Genomic DNA, 16,707 nt, shown 5'->3' with positions numbered 1-16,707 from the left:
CAGAAACAGCGTTCAGCAAACGAGTTGTTTATACTGATTTGGGAATGTTGGTGGCATCTGTTAAATTACCTTAATAGGAGCATAAGAAGCGATAAATGACAAAAAATGTTAAATAATAAGAAGAATTCTATAATGTGGATACAATGAACATCTGGGCAGCAGATGGAGTATGATTGAGATAAAGAATGAGAAGAGGGAGCAAAAGAGACTAGAGACAACATTCTTGGCATGGTAAATGCAAAAATTATTCCATTAAGGAAAAAATAAGTACTATGTAAAAACTACTAAGTTAGGATCTAAAATATTTGTCCTCATGTGACAAAGTCTAGGCAGAAAGTGGATACCACTGAACTGATTGGAGATAACGAACGCAATGACTGGTTTTGCAGGGGGGGGTGGGGCGCTCATCCCTCTTTCGATTCCAGAAGATACTGGTTTCCTGCTCAGAGGCTGGTGCATGCATATCCACAAAGTGCAGGTGATAAAGGAAACATGTGAAAGGAAGAAAAATTGTGCCACTAATGTGAATTGTTCTGCTTTGTTAGGACACCAGGCCTGGGCATCACAGACAGCAGAAGGTGAAGAGGTCTCTGGGAAGCAAAAAGTACGTGAATGTTTCTTGTCTTGTTTGACTGAGGGCAAGAAAAAAATGGAGATTCCTATTGGAAAACCGTATCTGGTCTTTACCTAATACTCTGAATTTTGAGACTTGCAGTGATTTTGCTTTGTGTGGTGAGAGTCTCACTGACTTTGATCGTTGGTTTGTAGGAAAAGTGCATTTCTGACACTTTAAGTGGTATTAGCTTTCAGTCGTTGTTAAAAGGACTTTAACTCTGGGAAGGTCAATATTTTATTTTCGAGAGCTAGTGGTGTTCCAAATTCTATGTATTTTGAGTGTGATTGCGACTGAAAGGCTTTAATTTGAGAATTTCTCTCCCCATTCTTCTGCAGTACCTCCTTACACATGTAGTATATCCTGATGGGAGCTGGTACCACCAGTGTCCCCCACTTACTGATTTCTGGATTGATGTGGTACAAGCGTGAGCTCCACCGCTGCGGGTGTGGGAGAGTATTGCTGGGGTGGCCATCACAGAGAGAGCACATCTAAGAGATCTGCTCATTGCAGTTTGTGAGTTGTGGCAGCAAAGGGGTCTGTTAAAAAGTGTCTCTGGTTTCTGTTCTTTCCTCTGACGTTAATGACACTGCCCAGAGGACAGCTCCTCTGTGGTTCTTAGACACCTCCTCATCTTGCTGCCAGGTACCGTAGTGTAAATGTCCAGGCATTTCAGGGCAGTAAGAAAGATTTGAGAATAGGAGCCAAGTTCCCTTTGATCTCTAGGAAGAAAAATCAGCGCTGCTGGCTGGTCTACATTAGTCCCAAGGCAGTATGATTTGTGGGGTATGTGATAAAGCTGGCCTCACTGGTTAAAGTTCTTACCAGCATTAAGTCTTTCAACTCGGTAGTGTGGGCTCTGACTCTGGGAATACATACTGAGGAGATCTTGCCCTCAGTGGGATGGAAAGGTCTCTTTTGTTTTAATGGGCTGCAGCAGAATTCTTACATTCCACATTGGTTGCATAAAGATAAATGTGTATTTTTAAACTGAGATTAACTCGTGCCTGCTTCTTCACTGGAGGTTTTTGTTTCTGTTCCTCTCGAGTGGCTTTCTAATGTCCAAAAGATTCTCTAAAAGATGTGCTGAAAAATAACATTAGGATCTTTTACCTTGCTGGCACTTTTCAGTTCACAAAGCTCAGGAGATTCAATGAACTGAGAGATTAATTTTTAGAGTACTCGGGAAGATGGAAAGGATGTTGTCTGTCCAGTTATGGTGGTTGTGTGTGTACACTTCTATACAGGATTTCAACTGGATGTTTTTCAGATCTAAGCAATTTGAGGAGGTGGAATCAACTATCCTAGGACTGAACAGTAACTATGATGAGACAGTCAGCAGCATTTCTTCTGCCTCACCGAAGGGTCGAGTGAACGGAAGTGCAGAGTCCAGAAGCAAGCGGACCATTCGCAGGCCTGCTTACTGGTTGGAAATGAGAGGAGTGAAAAACAGCACTAATAAATGTCCAGAGAAAAAAGGTACTTATTGCTCTTGGCTCAATGGAAAACTGGTTTTCTCTCTCTTCTTTCATGAGAGATTTGATGACTTCTGAAAGACTTGCTGCAGTTCAGCCACCAATTACAAGCTTGGTAACAATGCTTATGTGTTAGGAGAAATAAACTTCCTCCACCGCAGAAACACAGACAAAATTCTCTGATGTTACACAGTTCCTGTTGAGTGACCTGTCTATTAAAATCACTGATTCTGTGACTGAACTCGGTTTTATCTGTAAATGAGATAAAAGGTGTAAGGGTTCTGCCAGTTGTATCAGAAATGCACTTTGAGAGCTTTAAAAATAGAACAAACAGCACTGAAGGTGTAGAAAAGGGAACCACTCAGCAGTGTTCTGGATTAGACATGGTTCTTGTGGTTGGTAGAGTATTACATTTTTTTAAGATGCTTTTATTTCTTTTATTCTCTCACTTCTGTCACAGTTTTCTGTTTTGGAGTGATTTGGGTCTAATGATGTTGTAGAAACATTTCTTGGCCTAGGAGCTGTTTTCCAAACTTCTTGTGAGGCAGAGAGACAAAACTTTGCTCTTTGTTAATGCACTTCCTTCTCATCTCTATTTCCATCCTGTTGTGGGGAGAGCCAAATCTGGCAGCTTGATAGAAGTGATGTTGCTGTAGTTCCACACCCCCAGGTCCAACCGCCTGTGAGACTAAGGGTGTGTTCCCGTAGGTATAACCACACCTGTGCTACAGGCATACATAGCTAGCCACCAAGAGCTGTGCTCAGCACTCTCACCAACAGCACCAGCGGCCTCCAGCCTGTTTCCCTCTCTGGCTGATCAGGATGAAGATGTGTTAGTGAGAGAAAAGAAGCACATATGAAAGTATATATAAAAGAAGTACATCTATACGTGTGCATAGGCTTGTGTCAGCACACACGTCCATTCAGTATCTGGCCTTTGGATCGCAGTCTCCCCAGGGGCTGGTACATGGCCATACTTGCCCTCTGAGGTCCACAGAGTCGTGCCAATTGCTGGTGTAGACCTCCTTACAGACAATACTCTCCCCTGGTCCCTCTGATTTGGTGTCAGGCATGGCCAGACTTGTATATTGGCCAACCACCGTTTTACAGACAAGTGGCTCTTTTTATCCTCTTGCACATCCTTTTTCCTACACTTGATCCCTCCCAAATGAGCTAATCCTCTTCCTTTCCCTTCCTTTGACACCACTCCTGAACACCTCTGTCTTGTGTAATCTTGAGTTCTTTGCTAGCATCCCATGTGTCACATAACCCCAGGCATTAACACCGTGCTCCCTAATCCCAGGCATTAACACCATGCTCCCTTCTCACGGCTCCCCCACTTCCCTCTTCCAAAAGGTGCTCCAGGGAGCGGTTCCCATTGACTCATCCTGGTGGGTCTCCTGGGACAGAGCTGGGAGGAAGACATCTCTTTCTTTGAGTCCGTTCTTTGTGTTCCTCTGTGGCGTATTAAAAAAGCATGGCCTTCAGCCGACGATCATGGGTCCCAAGGCAAGAAGTCAACGGACAGAGATTTGGCGATCAAGGACCTTTATTGGTGGCACAGCAAACCTTATATACCCTCTATCCCAGAAGCAGTAATTTTCCACCTGGTGACAAGTCCTAGCATGTTTCTAACAAGCCTAAAAACCAAGACCCTATTATCTTATTTGTGCAGTTGCGCTCCCTTGTTTCCCAAGCCAGTCTAGCCCAAAACATTCACTGTTATTTGCAACGGTTCCTAGCACTTGGTGGTAGTTTTGCCATGTTTTCTGCAGGTGTTCACAAATCCCACGGCTTATGGCTCACCAGATCCATGACATCGTGACCTTCAGCTGATGATACATCACCAGCTATCCCCACATTCCTCTGCCTGCCTTTGGGCTTTTGTACTTCCCAGTGTTCGTGGAGATAAGCCTTTGAACACGGTGAGGGAAGGCACGATGTTACCTGGGTTGGAAACAACCTGCCGCTGTTTCTCTATGCTTCTTTTTGTGTGTGTGTGTGGACGAGTTTTCTCTGACACAGCCAAGCTCTTCTTGAGGAGTGTGATTTTCCCTGACTGTGCTGTGGCACTGTCTCCTCCATATCTCCTGTGTCAGAGGGTAGCAGTCTGTGGAGTGCCTGAATATTGCTGAGTTAAAGGCCATGTGAAGGTCACTGGTGTCCAGCTGCCTTACAGCAACTACTTTTTAAAGTATTGAATACAAGGACAAACTGAGGCAGCAGCAGACTGAAAGCTGTTTCCCAGACTGAATAACGAGACTGAAGCATTTCTGTTCTTGCTCATTAGCAGGAGAAGTTCTGCTGGAAGGCAAGAGGAAATCGGAGCAAGAGGAAGATGAGGATCTTAAAGACACTCCCAAGAAGAAGCAGAAGATTTCAGGTAATACAAACAACATGTAATTCCTAACTACAAGCCTCCAGGTACTTCAGACTTCCTCTCTGCCCAGATACAATCCTCGCCATCTTCCAACTCTATCTCTGATTCTGGCTGTTTTGTTCTAGGAGACTGTTGACTAGTTTCAGTTTACAGTGGGAGATGATTGTTCGAATTTCAGTCTCAGAAGGCCAACGAAGGGAGGGAGGAAAGGAAGTTGGGCAAGTATAGGCTAGCCTGCTTCATTTCAGTTTCCCGGAAGATTCTGGAGTAGATAATCAGGCAAATCACTTGTAAACGTCTGGAGATTAGTGAGTAAGTGATAACAGCAATATGGGTTTGTTAAGGAGAAATCAAATCCAACCACTTTAATTTTCTTTTACCACGGAGACAGAGAGAGGATATGCTTGACATCATAGGTCTTCCACACCTTGAGAGGGTTGTTAATCAGTGGGTAGGTGCAAAAGGAAGTGTACTAGTGGTGAAAGTGGGAGCAGGTGACACAGAAGAATACATTTGCTGTGCAGTCTTGTGAGGATGTGGTTGGGAAAGCCAAGGCCAGCCTGAAGCTGAATCTGAGAAGGAGTGTGAAAGGCAACAAGAAAGGATTCTACGAGTGCATGAACAGCAAAGGGAAGACGAGGGAAAGCGTGAGTGCACTCCTGAACAAGGCGGGGGAACTGCTGACAAAGGGCGTGGAAAAGGCTCAGTGAAAAGTACTCAGTGCTTCCTCTGCCTCAGTCTTTATCAGTTAAAGGAATCCTTAGGAGGCCCAGGCATCTGAGACCAGAGGGAAAGTCTGGAGCAAGGAAGCCTTACACTCAAAAGAAGGAGGATGAATTTTAGAGCACGTAAACAAACGTGCCATACCCAGTCGTGTACCAGCAGTCCTGGGTAACCAGGTAGGTCCTAGTTGGCTGGAGATTGGCAAATGTGACGCCCATCCACAAGAAAGGCTGGAAGGAGGATCTGGAAGAGCTCTCCACCATGCCGCCGTCCCTCAGCATTTATGCCTACCAAACTGAAAACTAGCTCCACTTTACTGTGTAAGAGCAACCTCGGAAGCAACTTTGGGGCTACATACAATAGTTAGCAAATGCAATGCCCATCTACAAGAAGGGCTAGAAGGAGCGTCCAGGGAAACACAGGCCTGTCAGTGTGACCTCAGTGCTGGGAAAGGTTATGGAGCAGATCATCTTGAATGCCACCACGCAGCATGTACAGGACAACCAGGTGATCAGGCCCAGTCAGCATGGGGTTATGAAAGGCAGGTCCTGCTTAACTAACCTGATCACCTTCTCTGACAAGGTGATTCATGTGGTGGGTGAGGGAGGAGCTGTGGTCATTGTCTACCTGGACTTTAGTGAAGCCTTTGACACTTTCCCACAGCATTCTTCTGGGTAAACTGACTGCCTCTGCCTTGGTTGGGTGTATGCTTCACTGGATAAAGAACTGGCTGGATGGCAGAGTGGCCCAGAGTGGTGGTGACTGGAGTACAATCCAGTTGGCAGCCGGTCACAAGTGGTGTCCTCCAAGCCTCAGTACTGAGGCCTGTTCTCTTTAACATCCTTATCAACAATCTGGACGAAGGGATCAAGGGCACCCTCAGTAACGTGCAGACAACACCAAGTTAGGTGGGAGTATGGATCTGGTAGAGGGTCAGGAGGCTCCACAGAGGGTGAGGTCACTGGTATGAAGGTCATCCAGGCCAAGTGCTGAATCCTTGGGTCACACCAACCCTCTGCCACACTCCAGGCTGGAAGAGTGGGTGGAAACTGCCTGGGGAAAAGGAGCTGGGAATGTTGGTCAGCGGCACCTGAAGAGGAGCCAGCAGTGTGCCCAGGTGGCCAAGAAGGTGGTGTGTAAAATTAAAGATACTGTAGTTAGGAAGTAATATTAACACAACTGAAAGACCAAGAACAACCTCCCAGGTGCCAGTTCTTCAGAAGAGGATCTGAGATTTGTACCAGGTCAAAAGCGGAGTAGGGACTAGGAGTGTCATACTCGTTTCTAAAAAGGGAGATGTTGCACTGAGGTGTTAAAGCAAGAATGTAAACTGTCAGATGTGGGAAGTAATTCTTTTGCTCTGAGACAGGGTCAGACTTGGCCAGTGTGGGCAGTGGGCACTGCAGTTTGGCCAACTGGAGAGAACAGGGAGAGGACAGCAAAAGGCATAACCTGTGGGAAAAAAATGGTAAGAGTTGTTTAGTCTAAAGAGAACAGAAGCAAGCAGAGGAATGGGACTGTCCGTTTGGTTATCTTCAAGTTATTAGATTGGCTCAGCCATGCTGTGCTCAGAGGGTGTTTCAGTGTGAAGTTCCCGTCCCCCATGTGAACAACCATACATTTTACGGATACCAGGATGAGGCTGAAGCCTGCAGCTGTAAATAGCTGTGGGTTTTGAAGGGGAGCAGGGAACATAATCTTGAAATTCCTTTGTAAAAACGTCAACAAAAAACGCAGTGAACATTTCTGAGTGAGTAGCTTTGAGACAGCAGACAAAATAGCAGCCTCCTAGCAAAAAACCTCTGCTTGTTTGTAACAAGGCTCACAAAATTAAGTCTTCTGGTCTGTCTGGTTTGTCTTAAAACAGGAAAAAAACAGCAAGCTGGAACACAACACAACTCCAAAACAAAGGGCCACCGTGTTCAGAAAGAACCAGAAAGCTATGGCACAGGTAAGAAGCGGCAGCAGTTGCTCGGAATTATTTATAAAGAAGCTAAAAGGCAGATGTGATTCTAGGATTGAATCTGAGCAACAGCGATGTTTGTGGTGCGGCTGGTGTTTCCATTCTCTCATTCACTTCACTGCTGATGAGGAAGAACTGGCTGCTGTCCTTTTGGCACTGGGTCAGTACTGCAGAGCAGGAGTGGAGGGACTGTGTGCTGCCTACATGTAGTTCTGTGTGGTTTTACCACTGCATAATGGAACAGTGAAGAGGGAATAGCTTTTTGAACTGAGCAGTAATTGTTAAAATAGTTTCGCTATAAAACTCATTAAAATATTTATACTTTTTTACTCATCAGAATATTTTTGCAGGAAAAACTCTGTAGTCGTTGCTGCCAAATCACCCCTTCTAGCCACCTCTTCTAGCTACGATAACCCATAGCCAGAGACCCAAGCAGTCCATCCCAGGAAAATAACATTAGCCTTGTCTCGGCAAGTGGAATGCCTTTGTGAGTAGCTCACAGCACTTGCTAAATATCCCAGTTTTCTGCCAAGTGTGGTTTGATTCACAGACTTTTTCCCAACCGCTTGGGGAGGGCCAACCCTTGCCTGCTATTACTGGGCAAGGAGGAAAGCCTTTAGATCTTCTTATGATATGAATTGATGCAGGCGGCTACTAAGCCACTTCTTTCCCAGAACCCATTTCAGTGTTCTGTAGCCATTGTGGATTAGGTCAAGCTTTTGCTTGGCATCTCAAGAAGAGGCCAGGGTCTGGAAAGCCTGCCACAGGGTGCTTCTCCCTAGCTGCTGGGCAACTGGGCAGCTCTGTGGTGGTGCGGCTCTGTTCACTTTCAGTACCGAAGTTGCTGGCTAGCATGAGTGGAGTTGTAAAGATTTGGTTAGGAAAACCGAACGGTGGACTTTTGTCTGAAGCTGTTCAGTCACATCTGTGACTACTTCTATTATGAAAATCCTTTTGCCAAAAGCAAAGTTTACTCTGTGTGGTAAAGTATTTGTGCAATAAAAATGAAGGAAGAAAAAATCTCTGCTGAACGAGTAGAATAACACTCCTCACAAGGAGATGGTAAGATTAAAGAGTTTTTATAAAATGACCTCCCCAAAGGAGTGATGTGTGCCTTGTCACGTCAACATTTGAAGCTGCACATGAGCTAAACCTGTTGGTGTAGCTGGACCTGAGTTTGGTAGCATGTACCCTGTGTCCTTGTAGGATTCATTGTGCATGTTGAAGGGAAAAAAAAGGTATTGAGTTTGCAGTTCTGTCCCAAACCTTTTTGTTCTGACAGGTAGCATGGAAGAGCAATGGTCTTTGGAAATCCAGGACAAAGGCCGAGTTACCTGTCCAACATGCCGGGCTGTAGTCAGGAAGACTGTGGAAGGACTGAAGAAACATATGTTAAATTGCAGGCAGGTAAGAACATGAGAGATGAGCAATATTTTCTTTACTCCTGTGCAGTTTACTGACAGAAATGCCTGCACACTGTTCCATGTTGCATTTAAACCCAGTTTCATCTCATCATCATGTCTCTAAGCAAGAGTCCACTGTACACCTGTAGGAGACTGCGCTTGGTGCTTCTTGTTTAGCCTTTTGCTGGAGGTTTGGGGCAGTGAACAAAGGTACGGCTATTTCCTTGTTGCCCTAACCTTTAGGCTCCATAAGATCTCTTCTGTTCTTAACGGGCAGTTACCAGGCCCAGATAAAATGTTCTGCTGTCCTGCTCCTTTCCCCCGAAGAGTTTCCTTCTGCTTTGGTTGATTTACAGTTCTGTGCACCATGTCCTTGTTTATTTCTAGGAAATGTTCACATGTCATTACTGCGGGAAGCAGCTGAAGTCTTTAGCGGGGATGAAATACCATGTCATGGCAGACCATAACAATCAGGTAACGCGACTGCTGTGCATCTAAAAATCCTACAGGCCAGACAATCCTTTTGTTCCTTCCCTGGTGCACTCAGGAGCAGAACACAGTGTGGTTTTCAAAATGCTGTAGCTGTTCAAATCTTACCTACCTGTTATTTTTCCTGTGAGGTTTGACATCTGAGAAAACAGTAGAATGTTACTAGACATGGTAGGCGTGCTACATCCTCGAAAGAGGGTGTGGGTTTCCTTTCAGGTGGTTACATGTCACATTTAGAAGGCATTCTCAGCCAGAAGAAAAATTATTGCTCATTAGGCTGCAATCTGCTTTGCTAGAAAGCAGGAGTTTTTGTACGTCCAGAGCAAACTAGATTTCAGTTCTTTACAATTTCAAAGGTAAAAAAGCAGAAGCAGTTTAGTTCTTGTCTCTATTTACTGCAAAGATACTAATGCTGCACTCTGCTTTTCCTCTCTGCTATTACTTTAGAGAGGGCAATGTCTCCTGTTGTAGCTGGGAAGAATTAGAACTTCTGAAAAGGTCATTTGGAAGTTTGCGTAAGGTTTAGATAATTTGTTACTGTCATTTTTTACCTAGTTCCCGGTACCCTGGTTTCTGAACCTAGAGCTGTACTAGTAAATGAAATAGGCCGGGATCATGTTCTGGGCCTGAGGAACAGGATTGTCACTCAGTTCTAACTTTTTATTCAGTCAAGGTGTAACATTATTATAAGGTAGCATAGGAACTAATATACAGTGAGCCTCAGAGAGAGAATAGAGAACCGAGCTGTAGTTTAGCATAGATGAATGACCATGACAGGCAGTTAGTCTGCTTAGTTTCAACTTAGTCTAAGTGGAACTGGTAGGACCAGTAAATGTTAAAGATGACTGACAGAGATGAGTGAGTACTTTCCACAGGCAAAGAGGGTAAAGAGTATTTATGGGAACACATACCCTTGTCCTTCCCAGCAGCTATAGTTTGGGACCATTTTTTTCAGGGTTTTTGTTCATAGCTATCTAAATGCTAGAACTCTTACCTGCAAACTGGTTTTCAAGCAGTTTCCTCCTTTTAAAGATAATACATCTGTTCTGGGATACAGAGAGAGATCATTTGGATTAGATACACTGTAAACTCATAAGTCACAGAGATTTAATTCTTTTAGAAGCTTTCCTTCAGTGATGCATTGAGTGGTGAATTCCTCATGAGAAGAGCTGTAAATGCTGAGCATCCTGTGTTTTTCTTGCATCTTTCTGCTGTGCTTTAGCCAGTTGTGAAGGAAGGAGGAGAACTGGATGAGCAGCTTGAGCGAGATCGCCTTCGGAAGGTTTTGAAGCGCATGGGAAAACTAAAGTGCACAAGGGAGGTAAGCTGCGTTGTGCTGAGTTACATGACAGCAGATGCACCAAAGTAAAACATGATGAGTTTTGCTGGGTATGCTTTAGTGGTGGCCAAAGCTGGATTTGTTTCAAGATCTGAGCTGTGCTTTTAAGACAGAGTATCATGGAATGATGGAAAGGTTTCAGCCAGAAGGGACCTTTAAAGGTCTTTTAGTCCAACCCCCTTGCAATGAACGGGGACATCTTCAACTAGATGTGGTTGCTTAGAGCCCTGTCCAACCTGACCTGGAACGTTTCCAAGGATGGGGCATGCGCAACTTCTCTGGGCAACCTGTTCCAGCAAACTGTGATCAGCGGTCTTGTGATCACCTGGAGAGCATTATTCTTCCGTCCATGTTTCTTCTGCATTGACAGGGCTGCACAGGCAGCTTCACCAGCATAATGGGATACCTCTATCATGTTAAAAAATGTGGGAAGGCTGCTTCTGAGCTGGAGAAGATGGCGCTGAAGTGTCATCACTGTGGAAAAGCATACAGATCAAAGGCAGGGCTTGTCTACCACCTCCGATCCAAACATGGGCCGGTAAGTGCAGTAGTTACCAGGTAGTTACTGGTAGTAGTGCCGGTAAGTGCTATAGTTACTAGGACAGTGTGGGGGTACTTCTGCCAGTCAGATGAGACACTTGCAGGTCACCTGTCTGCTGCTTGGGTGAGTAATTAGGGATAGCAAATCTTTGCATTTTTCTGTCTCTCTGGAGTATGTTGTCCTTGATACTTTCCTTCTAGCAGCAGTAGCTGTTGCTGTTCTGTGACTAGGATGACGGTTTTAGTGGTAAATCACCATGGCAGCAGTAAACTTTCCCCAGCCTGATTTTTGCTCCAAGGAAGAATGATGCTAAAACGTATAACTTGTGAGATGCTTTTCTTTGCCCTTAAAAGACTCGACATTGGAGCAGAACAGGCAGTGCTGTGCCTGTTGTCCGGGAGGGTTTTACAGCAAATGATGTGATTCCTTTCAAAACCAGCGGCTGCGTGAAACCGTCTGCTTGAGCCTTTCTGCTGTGACCCCCCCGAGTAAGAGGAACTTCTGTCCTATGTCTGTGACAGTGAAACACAGCTGCAGCAGCATTTTTATGAGGGATCTGGCAGAATATTTATTCACAGTATTTCATGTAACTGAAATAGAAACTAGTGAAGGAGGCTTAGCTTTTTTGGCCTTCATTGCAGGTCACTTTCCTCCATGAGGAGAGAAGAACAGAGAGCCTGAAGGAAATAAAACAGGAGCCAAACAACACAGGCAGAGTTCAGAGGAGATCTGCAAAGGTGGCAATTTACTATCTCCATGAGCTAGCTGGAGAAGAGCTGGCCAAAGAATGGCCCAAGAGAAAAGTCCTGCAGGACTTGATTCCAGATGACCGGAAGGTACAAGGCCTTGAAGATGTTACATAGGGTTGGAGTCTTTCTTCACATCAGACAAGTCTTGCACTGGCATCTAACCCAGTGCTGCCAGTGTTTAGTGGCCTGTGGGATGCAATATCAAAAAAGTACTATCTTGTGGGAGGGATCGGCTTTTGCTCTCTCTGATCTGAGATTACAGTGTTGCTGCAGCAGCAGTTGCTGTGGTATATGTATTTTATCCAGGCAGGCTATTGCTGTAATTTCCAGTGGGCACAAGGAACGAAGGCAGTTATAGACAATATGTTGCTCACAAGTCAGGCTGCAGATCACTGGTGCCATGCAGTGATGCCTCATAGTTTTTCAGGCTTCAGAGTTCCCAGGAGCATCTTCTGGGCTATAAGGGAAACCCAAGGGAAAAGGATAATTTATAATTTTAAAGGGTTAAGAACATTTAGAGGAATTAAGTTTTGGATTCTGGTGTTGTGAGGGTTTTCCAGATTCAGTTATGTTTGTAGAAAGTTGGTGAGACAGGAAAAGATTGGTTGTTGAGAGTTTGGCTGTTAGAGTAGGAGAAGAAAGAGCACTTATGTCTCACAGACTGGGAGAGAAAGGCACATGCTTGGCCATGAGTGCAGCCAACATTTCTTCTAGCTTTCAATTCCATCTCTTTATCTCAGCTGAAATACACTCGTCCTGGACTGCCCACGTTTAGTCAAGACGTGCTGTGCAAATGGAAAACGGAGATAAAGATGTACCGGAGAGTCCACTGCCCAAATCAGGTAATCCTGAAGTGTTTCCGAAGCCTCAAAGGGGCAGATTTTGGGTCTGTATGAGCCAGCAGCTTTCCACATCCTCCAAAGTGCAGTTTCTCTCTCTGTGGGAGTAAAGTTCTGCTCCATCTCTGTAAGAAGGTTGGTGGGTAACCAAGATCCTGTTTGGACTGTCACCCCAGGGATGATCTCTCTGGGGATGTGTTTGTCCACTTCAGAGCCAGTAACTCGGCATCAGTCTGGTACAGCTTTTGCATTGAGCGAGAGCTGCTCCATGTGCAGGTTTGAGCAGTGGAAAATGATGGGCCCTGCCTGCCTAACAGGAGTAGTAATCTAGTTCTGGAAGGGAGGAGTAGAGATGGGAATGTCAGAGTACAGAGACTTTGTGTGACACAGCACTTAAGTTTTCTTCTGAAAGCTGGAAATGGGCTGCAGAAGCCTCACGCACAGCACTGTTGTCCTGGTCTAGGAATGCTTATGCACGTGACTTAGATTCTTACTGTCCCACGCATTAGTCACCAGTCAGATCCAGTGAAAAGAAATGGCCCCGTTGGTGGAAATGGTGGTAAATGTGATGCAAGTGGTGTATGCTGTTGGATAGCCATGGGTCAGTGGTGGCTTTCACCTGCGTTTGGTGTAGAGGTGATGCCTTCCCCTGGCCCACCCCACCCCCAGCACTCTCTCCCTGATGTTCAGTCTTGTGTCATTTCCCCATGTAAGAGTAGCAATGCGATGTTGTCTATAGAGCTGTCCCCTGAAAGCAGCTGTCCTGTCTCACCGACCAGGATCCCAGAAGCATGACTTGCACCAACCTCCTGTTTTAGGGTCCGGGCTGTTGTTTGAGCATGATCTGGTCTGCTGAGACTGATGCCTAAAGCTCCTCATATAAAGCTGCCCTTTAACTGGAACTGTTGTTGTTGGATGCAGTACTTCTGCTCTGTGCCACTGGACACAGGGCAGGAGAGATGGGATGTCCCTGTGCTTTGTTTGAGATCAGACTCTGCTGCACTTTAGATGAAATGCAAACTGCTGTTTTACTCAGGCTTTTGATAGCAGCTGAACGTAATTGTGACAGGAGTCTCTTTATGGTGTCTGAATGTGCTCAGAAACTGGAAGTATTTAAATTACTGAAAACTTAAGTCTCTTCTAATGGTCTTTTTACCATCAGCTTTCTGGCTTTGTAGGATTTGGTATCTGCCTCCCTCTACCTCTCTTACCCCTTTTGGAATTGTCTTCCAGAGAGTAAGACTTTCTTCTACTAGAGTTTTGCTGACATGCGCTTTTTTTGCTGTTTCAGGGTTGTGAATCTGTATATGGCAGTGTCTCAGGACTTAAGTCTCACCTCGGCACGTGTACCTTGGTTAGTCGCCTTCCTGTACTCCCTGTCTTTTATACCAATAGCCTGGCTGTCCCTGGCTCTCAGACACCTCCTTGTTCAGGCTGTTGTCCTGCTGGCTGCTGATCTGAGTTGCTCACAGTTCGAGTGCTTCCCTATGTGCTGATGGGGCTGCCATTGCAAACTCTGCTTAAGGCCTGGCCTTTAGAAAACCTGCAGTCCTGCCTGTAGACTCACAGCTACAAGAGTGTTTTTCACACGCACGGTGCTGGAGACCTGGTAAGATCTCACAGAGCAGTCCTGTGCTTTGTGGTCAGTAATGCCAGAGCTCCTGTAGCTAAAGCATTGTCAGGTATGAATAAGAGTTTCTGCTGCTTCTTGCCGGGTTATATCTGAGCAAGAGTCAAACACAAGAGATGGGGGGGTATCAGCCTTCAGGGCAGCAGTTGGTGATAGATTTTTTTGTTTTGATGTCAGGGAGACTTTGTGGGCGGTAAATACAAGTGCCTGCTGTGTGAGAAGGAGTTCATTTCAGAGAGCGGGGTCAAGTACCACATCAACTCCGTGCACGCTGAGGTAAGGCAGGCCAAATGGGAGTCCTCAAACCTCAGGCTATTGGAGGTGGGATGGATGTCTTGGGAAGGACTTGTCTTGCTTGCCCTGTTTTCCTTGCTCACTGTTGGGAACAGGGTCCTAGACTTGAGTAGTCTTTGATTTAACAGGTTAAATGTAGCTGGTCTTATGTATTGGTCTGGGGAGCATGTGCTGTGTTCTGTCACATGTCTTGTCCTAAGCTGCTGCTGTTCAGTTCTTCAGCATTTTCCATGCTTTAGCCAAATCAAATCTGAGTCCTCTGAGAGAGAATGACACCTGAGGAGGAACATCGAAGAACAGAGCTTTGTAGGCAGCCGCCTTTCCAGATCTCACATTTCAGGAAACCCTTGTCCCACAAGGCAGCTTTGTTACAAGCCCTGATAGGCTTCGTATGATATTTCCACCATCAGTACCAACCTGTTGTCTTCTAAATCCTCCAGGACTGGTTTGATATGAACACAACTACCACCAAAAGCTTTGAGAAGCTAATGAAAATCCGCCAAAGAGAAGAGCAGAGGAAGCAACGGAAGAAACGTCCTTTGACCCGGAGCAAGAAGAGGAGAACTGGGACCCTGGCTGCCAAGAAGATTCCCACTGCTGGAGCTGAAAAAATGAGGAGAAGTAAGAGTGGTCATCCGCAGCGGGTGGACAATGAGAGTGCAAGCAGTGAGGAGGGGGAGCCCCAAGTTGCACAGAGAGCCGAATTTCCAAAAACCAACCGCAAGCGAGGCCGTAAGTAAACCCCTAGAAGAAGAGAAGGAGTAATCCTAAAGCTTTTCTGTTTTTTCTGTCAGGCCCATAACCCACAGCACTAATATAAGCAACTGAATGTCTTTGGGACTGTGACTCCTTACTACTTGGTGACCTTGATTTTGAGACTGTTGACTCTGGTCAGTTGTGAGAGACTCCAGACCAGCGCTGTGGTGCAGAGGCTGCCTCTCCTGGTGCAGTTCCTTGGACAGTGGCGCTAGCAGTGCACCCAGCGTAGTTCCTGCTCTGGTTATAGTCCCAGTCTGGGTCACAGTAGTTGCTTGCTTACTGGTTTCCAGTCCAGCAGCTGTCTGTTTTGTCATCTTCCTCTGATGGGTGAGATCGGGGTTCCTTTTTAGAGGTTCTCCCCATAAGGGACCAGCTAGCCCAGCGTTTAGGTCTCTTTAAGGGGGGATCCCTTCTCGCACGGTGTGCACACAGATGAAGCAGCGCTGTGCAGAACATGAAGCCTTTCGCTTGCCCCGTAGCTGTCCTGTCTGCTGGGCTGCTGCAGAAGAGCAAACACCTTCCTGGTGTATGCGTAAGGCACTGTCTCTACTGTGTACACCGATGTTCAGGCTCAGCACCAGACACAAGAGCTGGCACAAGTGGCACAAGAGCTCTGGTCTGCTTGGAAGCGATGGGACATCGTTACTACCCTCTCCAGGAGCCCAGTATTCCTGCAGCATCTGTCTTCTGTAGCACTAGGCACTGATTGTATGGAGAGCGTCTTCCCGGTCCAGTAAGGAGTAACTACTCTTCCTGTGCTCCAGAAATGCAGCAGGTGTCATAGAAGTGAGTAGGAAGTAGGAGCTCAGGCAGTCCAATTCTGCCAGAGAACGGGTTCTCCAGAATTGCTGTTATTCGAAGAGCCACTGTACCAGCAAGCTGCAAAACTTGGACCTTTTCCTTGCAGTTTTACAGGCAAGAAAATTGGCAGCTGGCTCCGTGTTACCTCCCCATGACTTTTCACTGTCTACCAAAGCTGCTGGTGCTGGAATTCATAGGGAAGCCATTGCAGTGCCCGGTGACCAGGCAGGTTGATGTGTGCGTGCTGCTACTAGCAGAGTCGCATTAGCCTGAGAGCAGGCCATGCCTCTGGCCGAGGGTTCTTGAGGACCACCGCTGGCGTGAGAAGGGAAGCAGACGCAGCCGAGGACAGTCTGTCTGACGGGGATTAGCACAGAGCTCCGTTGAGATGATGCTGCCTTTCAGAGCCAGCTGTTGCTGTGGCCGCCGTGCTGCACTGACTGTAAGCCTGTGGCCTCTGTGCAGGGCACGTTGGGTTTACAGGAAGAGGGGCAAGATCAGAAGATAACAAAGTGTCACCAGTGTGAGGTCATGGTTTCCTGCCTGTTCCTGTGCAGTCACTGGGTGCTGTCCCCACCTGTGCACTGCTCCCCCGCCTGCCGTCCTGGCTGTCCTGCGTGTTCCAGTGCTGGTAGCTGTGGGCACTGTTTCTCCTCAGTGCTCCACACAGCTGTGCTTCCACCACATGTGACCACCCAAGAGACGGACA

General features: G+C 46.3%; 1 protein-coding gene across 1 annotated transcript; it reads left to right on the top strand.

Moving 5' to 3' along the window:
• Positions 1–1,890: 1,890 nt before the first annotated feature.
• Positions 1,891–15,268, top strand: ZNF512 (zinc finger protein 512). The gene is made up of 12 exons (XM_010143580.1): positions 1,891–2,092; positions 4,382–4,471; positions 7,059–7,142; positions 8,437–8,561; positions 8,945–9,031; positions 10,269–10,367; positions 10,756–10,923; positions 11,568–11,762; positions 12,416–12,517; positions 13,806–13,868; positions 14,322–14,420; positions 14,879–15,268. Exons 1-12 carry the CDS (start codon positions 2,047–2,049, stop codon positions 15,176–15,178), a joined length of 1,458 nt encoding a protein of 485 aa, XP_010141882.1. The 5' UTR covers positions 1,891–2,046; the 3' UTR covers positions 15,179–15,268.
• The last annotated feature ends 1,439 nt before the right edge of the window (positions 15,269–16,707 follow it).

This window comes from Buceros rhinoceros, unplaced genomic scaffold (assembly GCF_000710305.1).
Source record: "Buceros rhinoceros silvestris isolate BGI_N320 unplaced genomic scaffold, ASM71030v1 scaffold4989, whole genome shotgun sequence".
NCBI classification, from domain to species: domain Eukaryota; kingdom Metazoa; phylum Chordata; class Aves; order Bucerotiformes; family Bucerotidae; genus Buceros; species Buceros rhinoceros.
The sequence above is the reverse complement of the archived record's forward strand: the minus strand, read 5'-3'. Positions and strand labels throughout refer to the sequence as shown.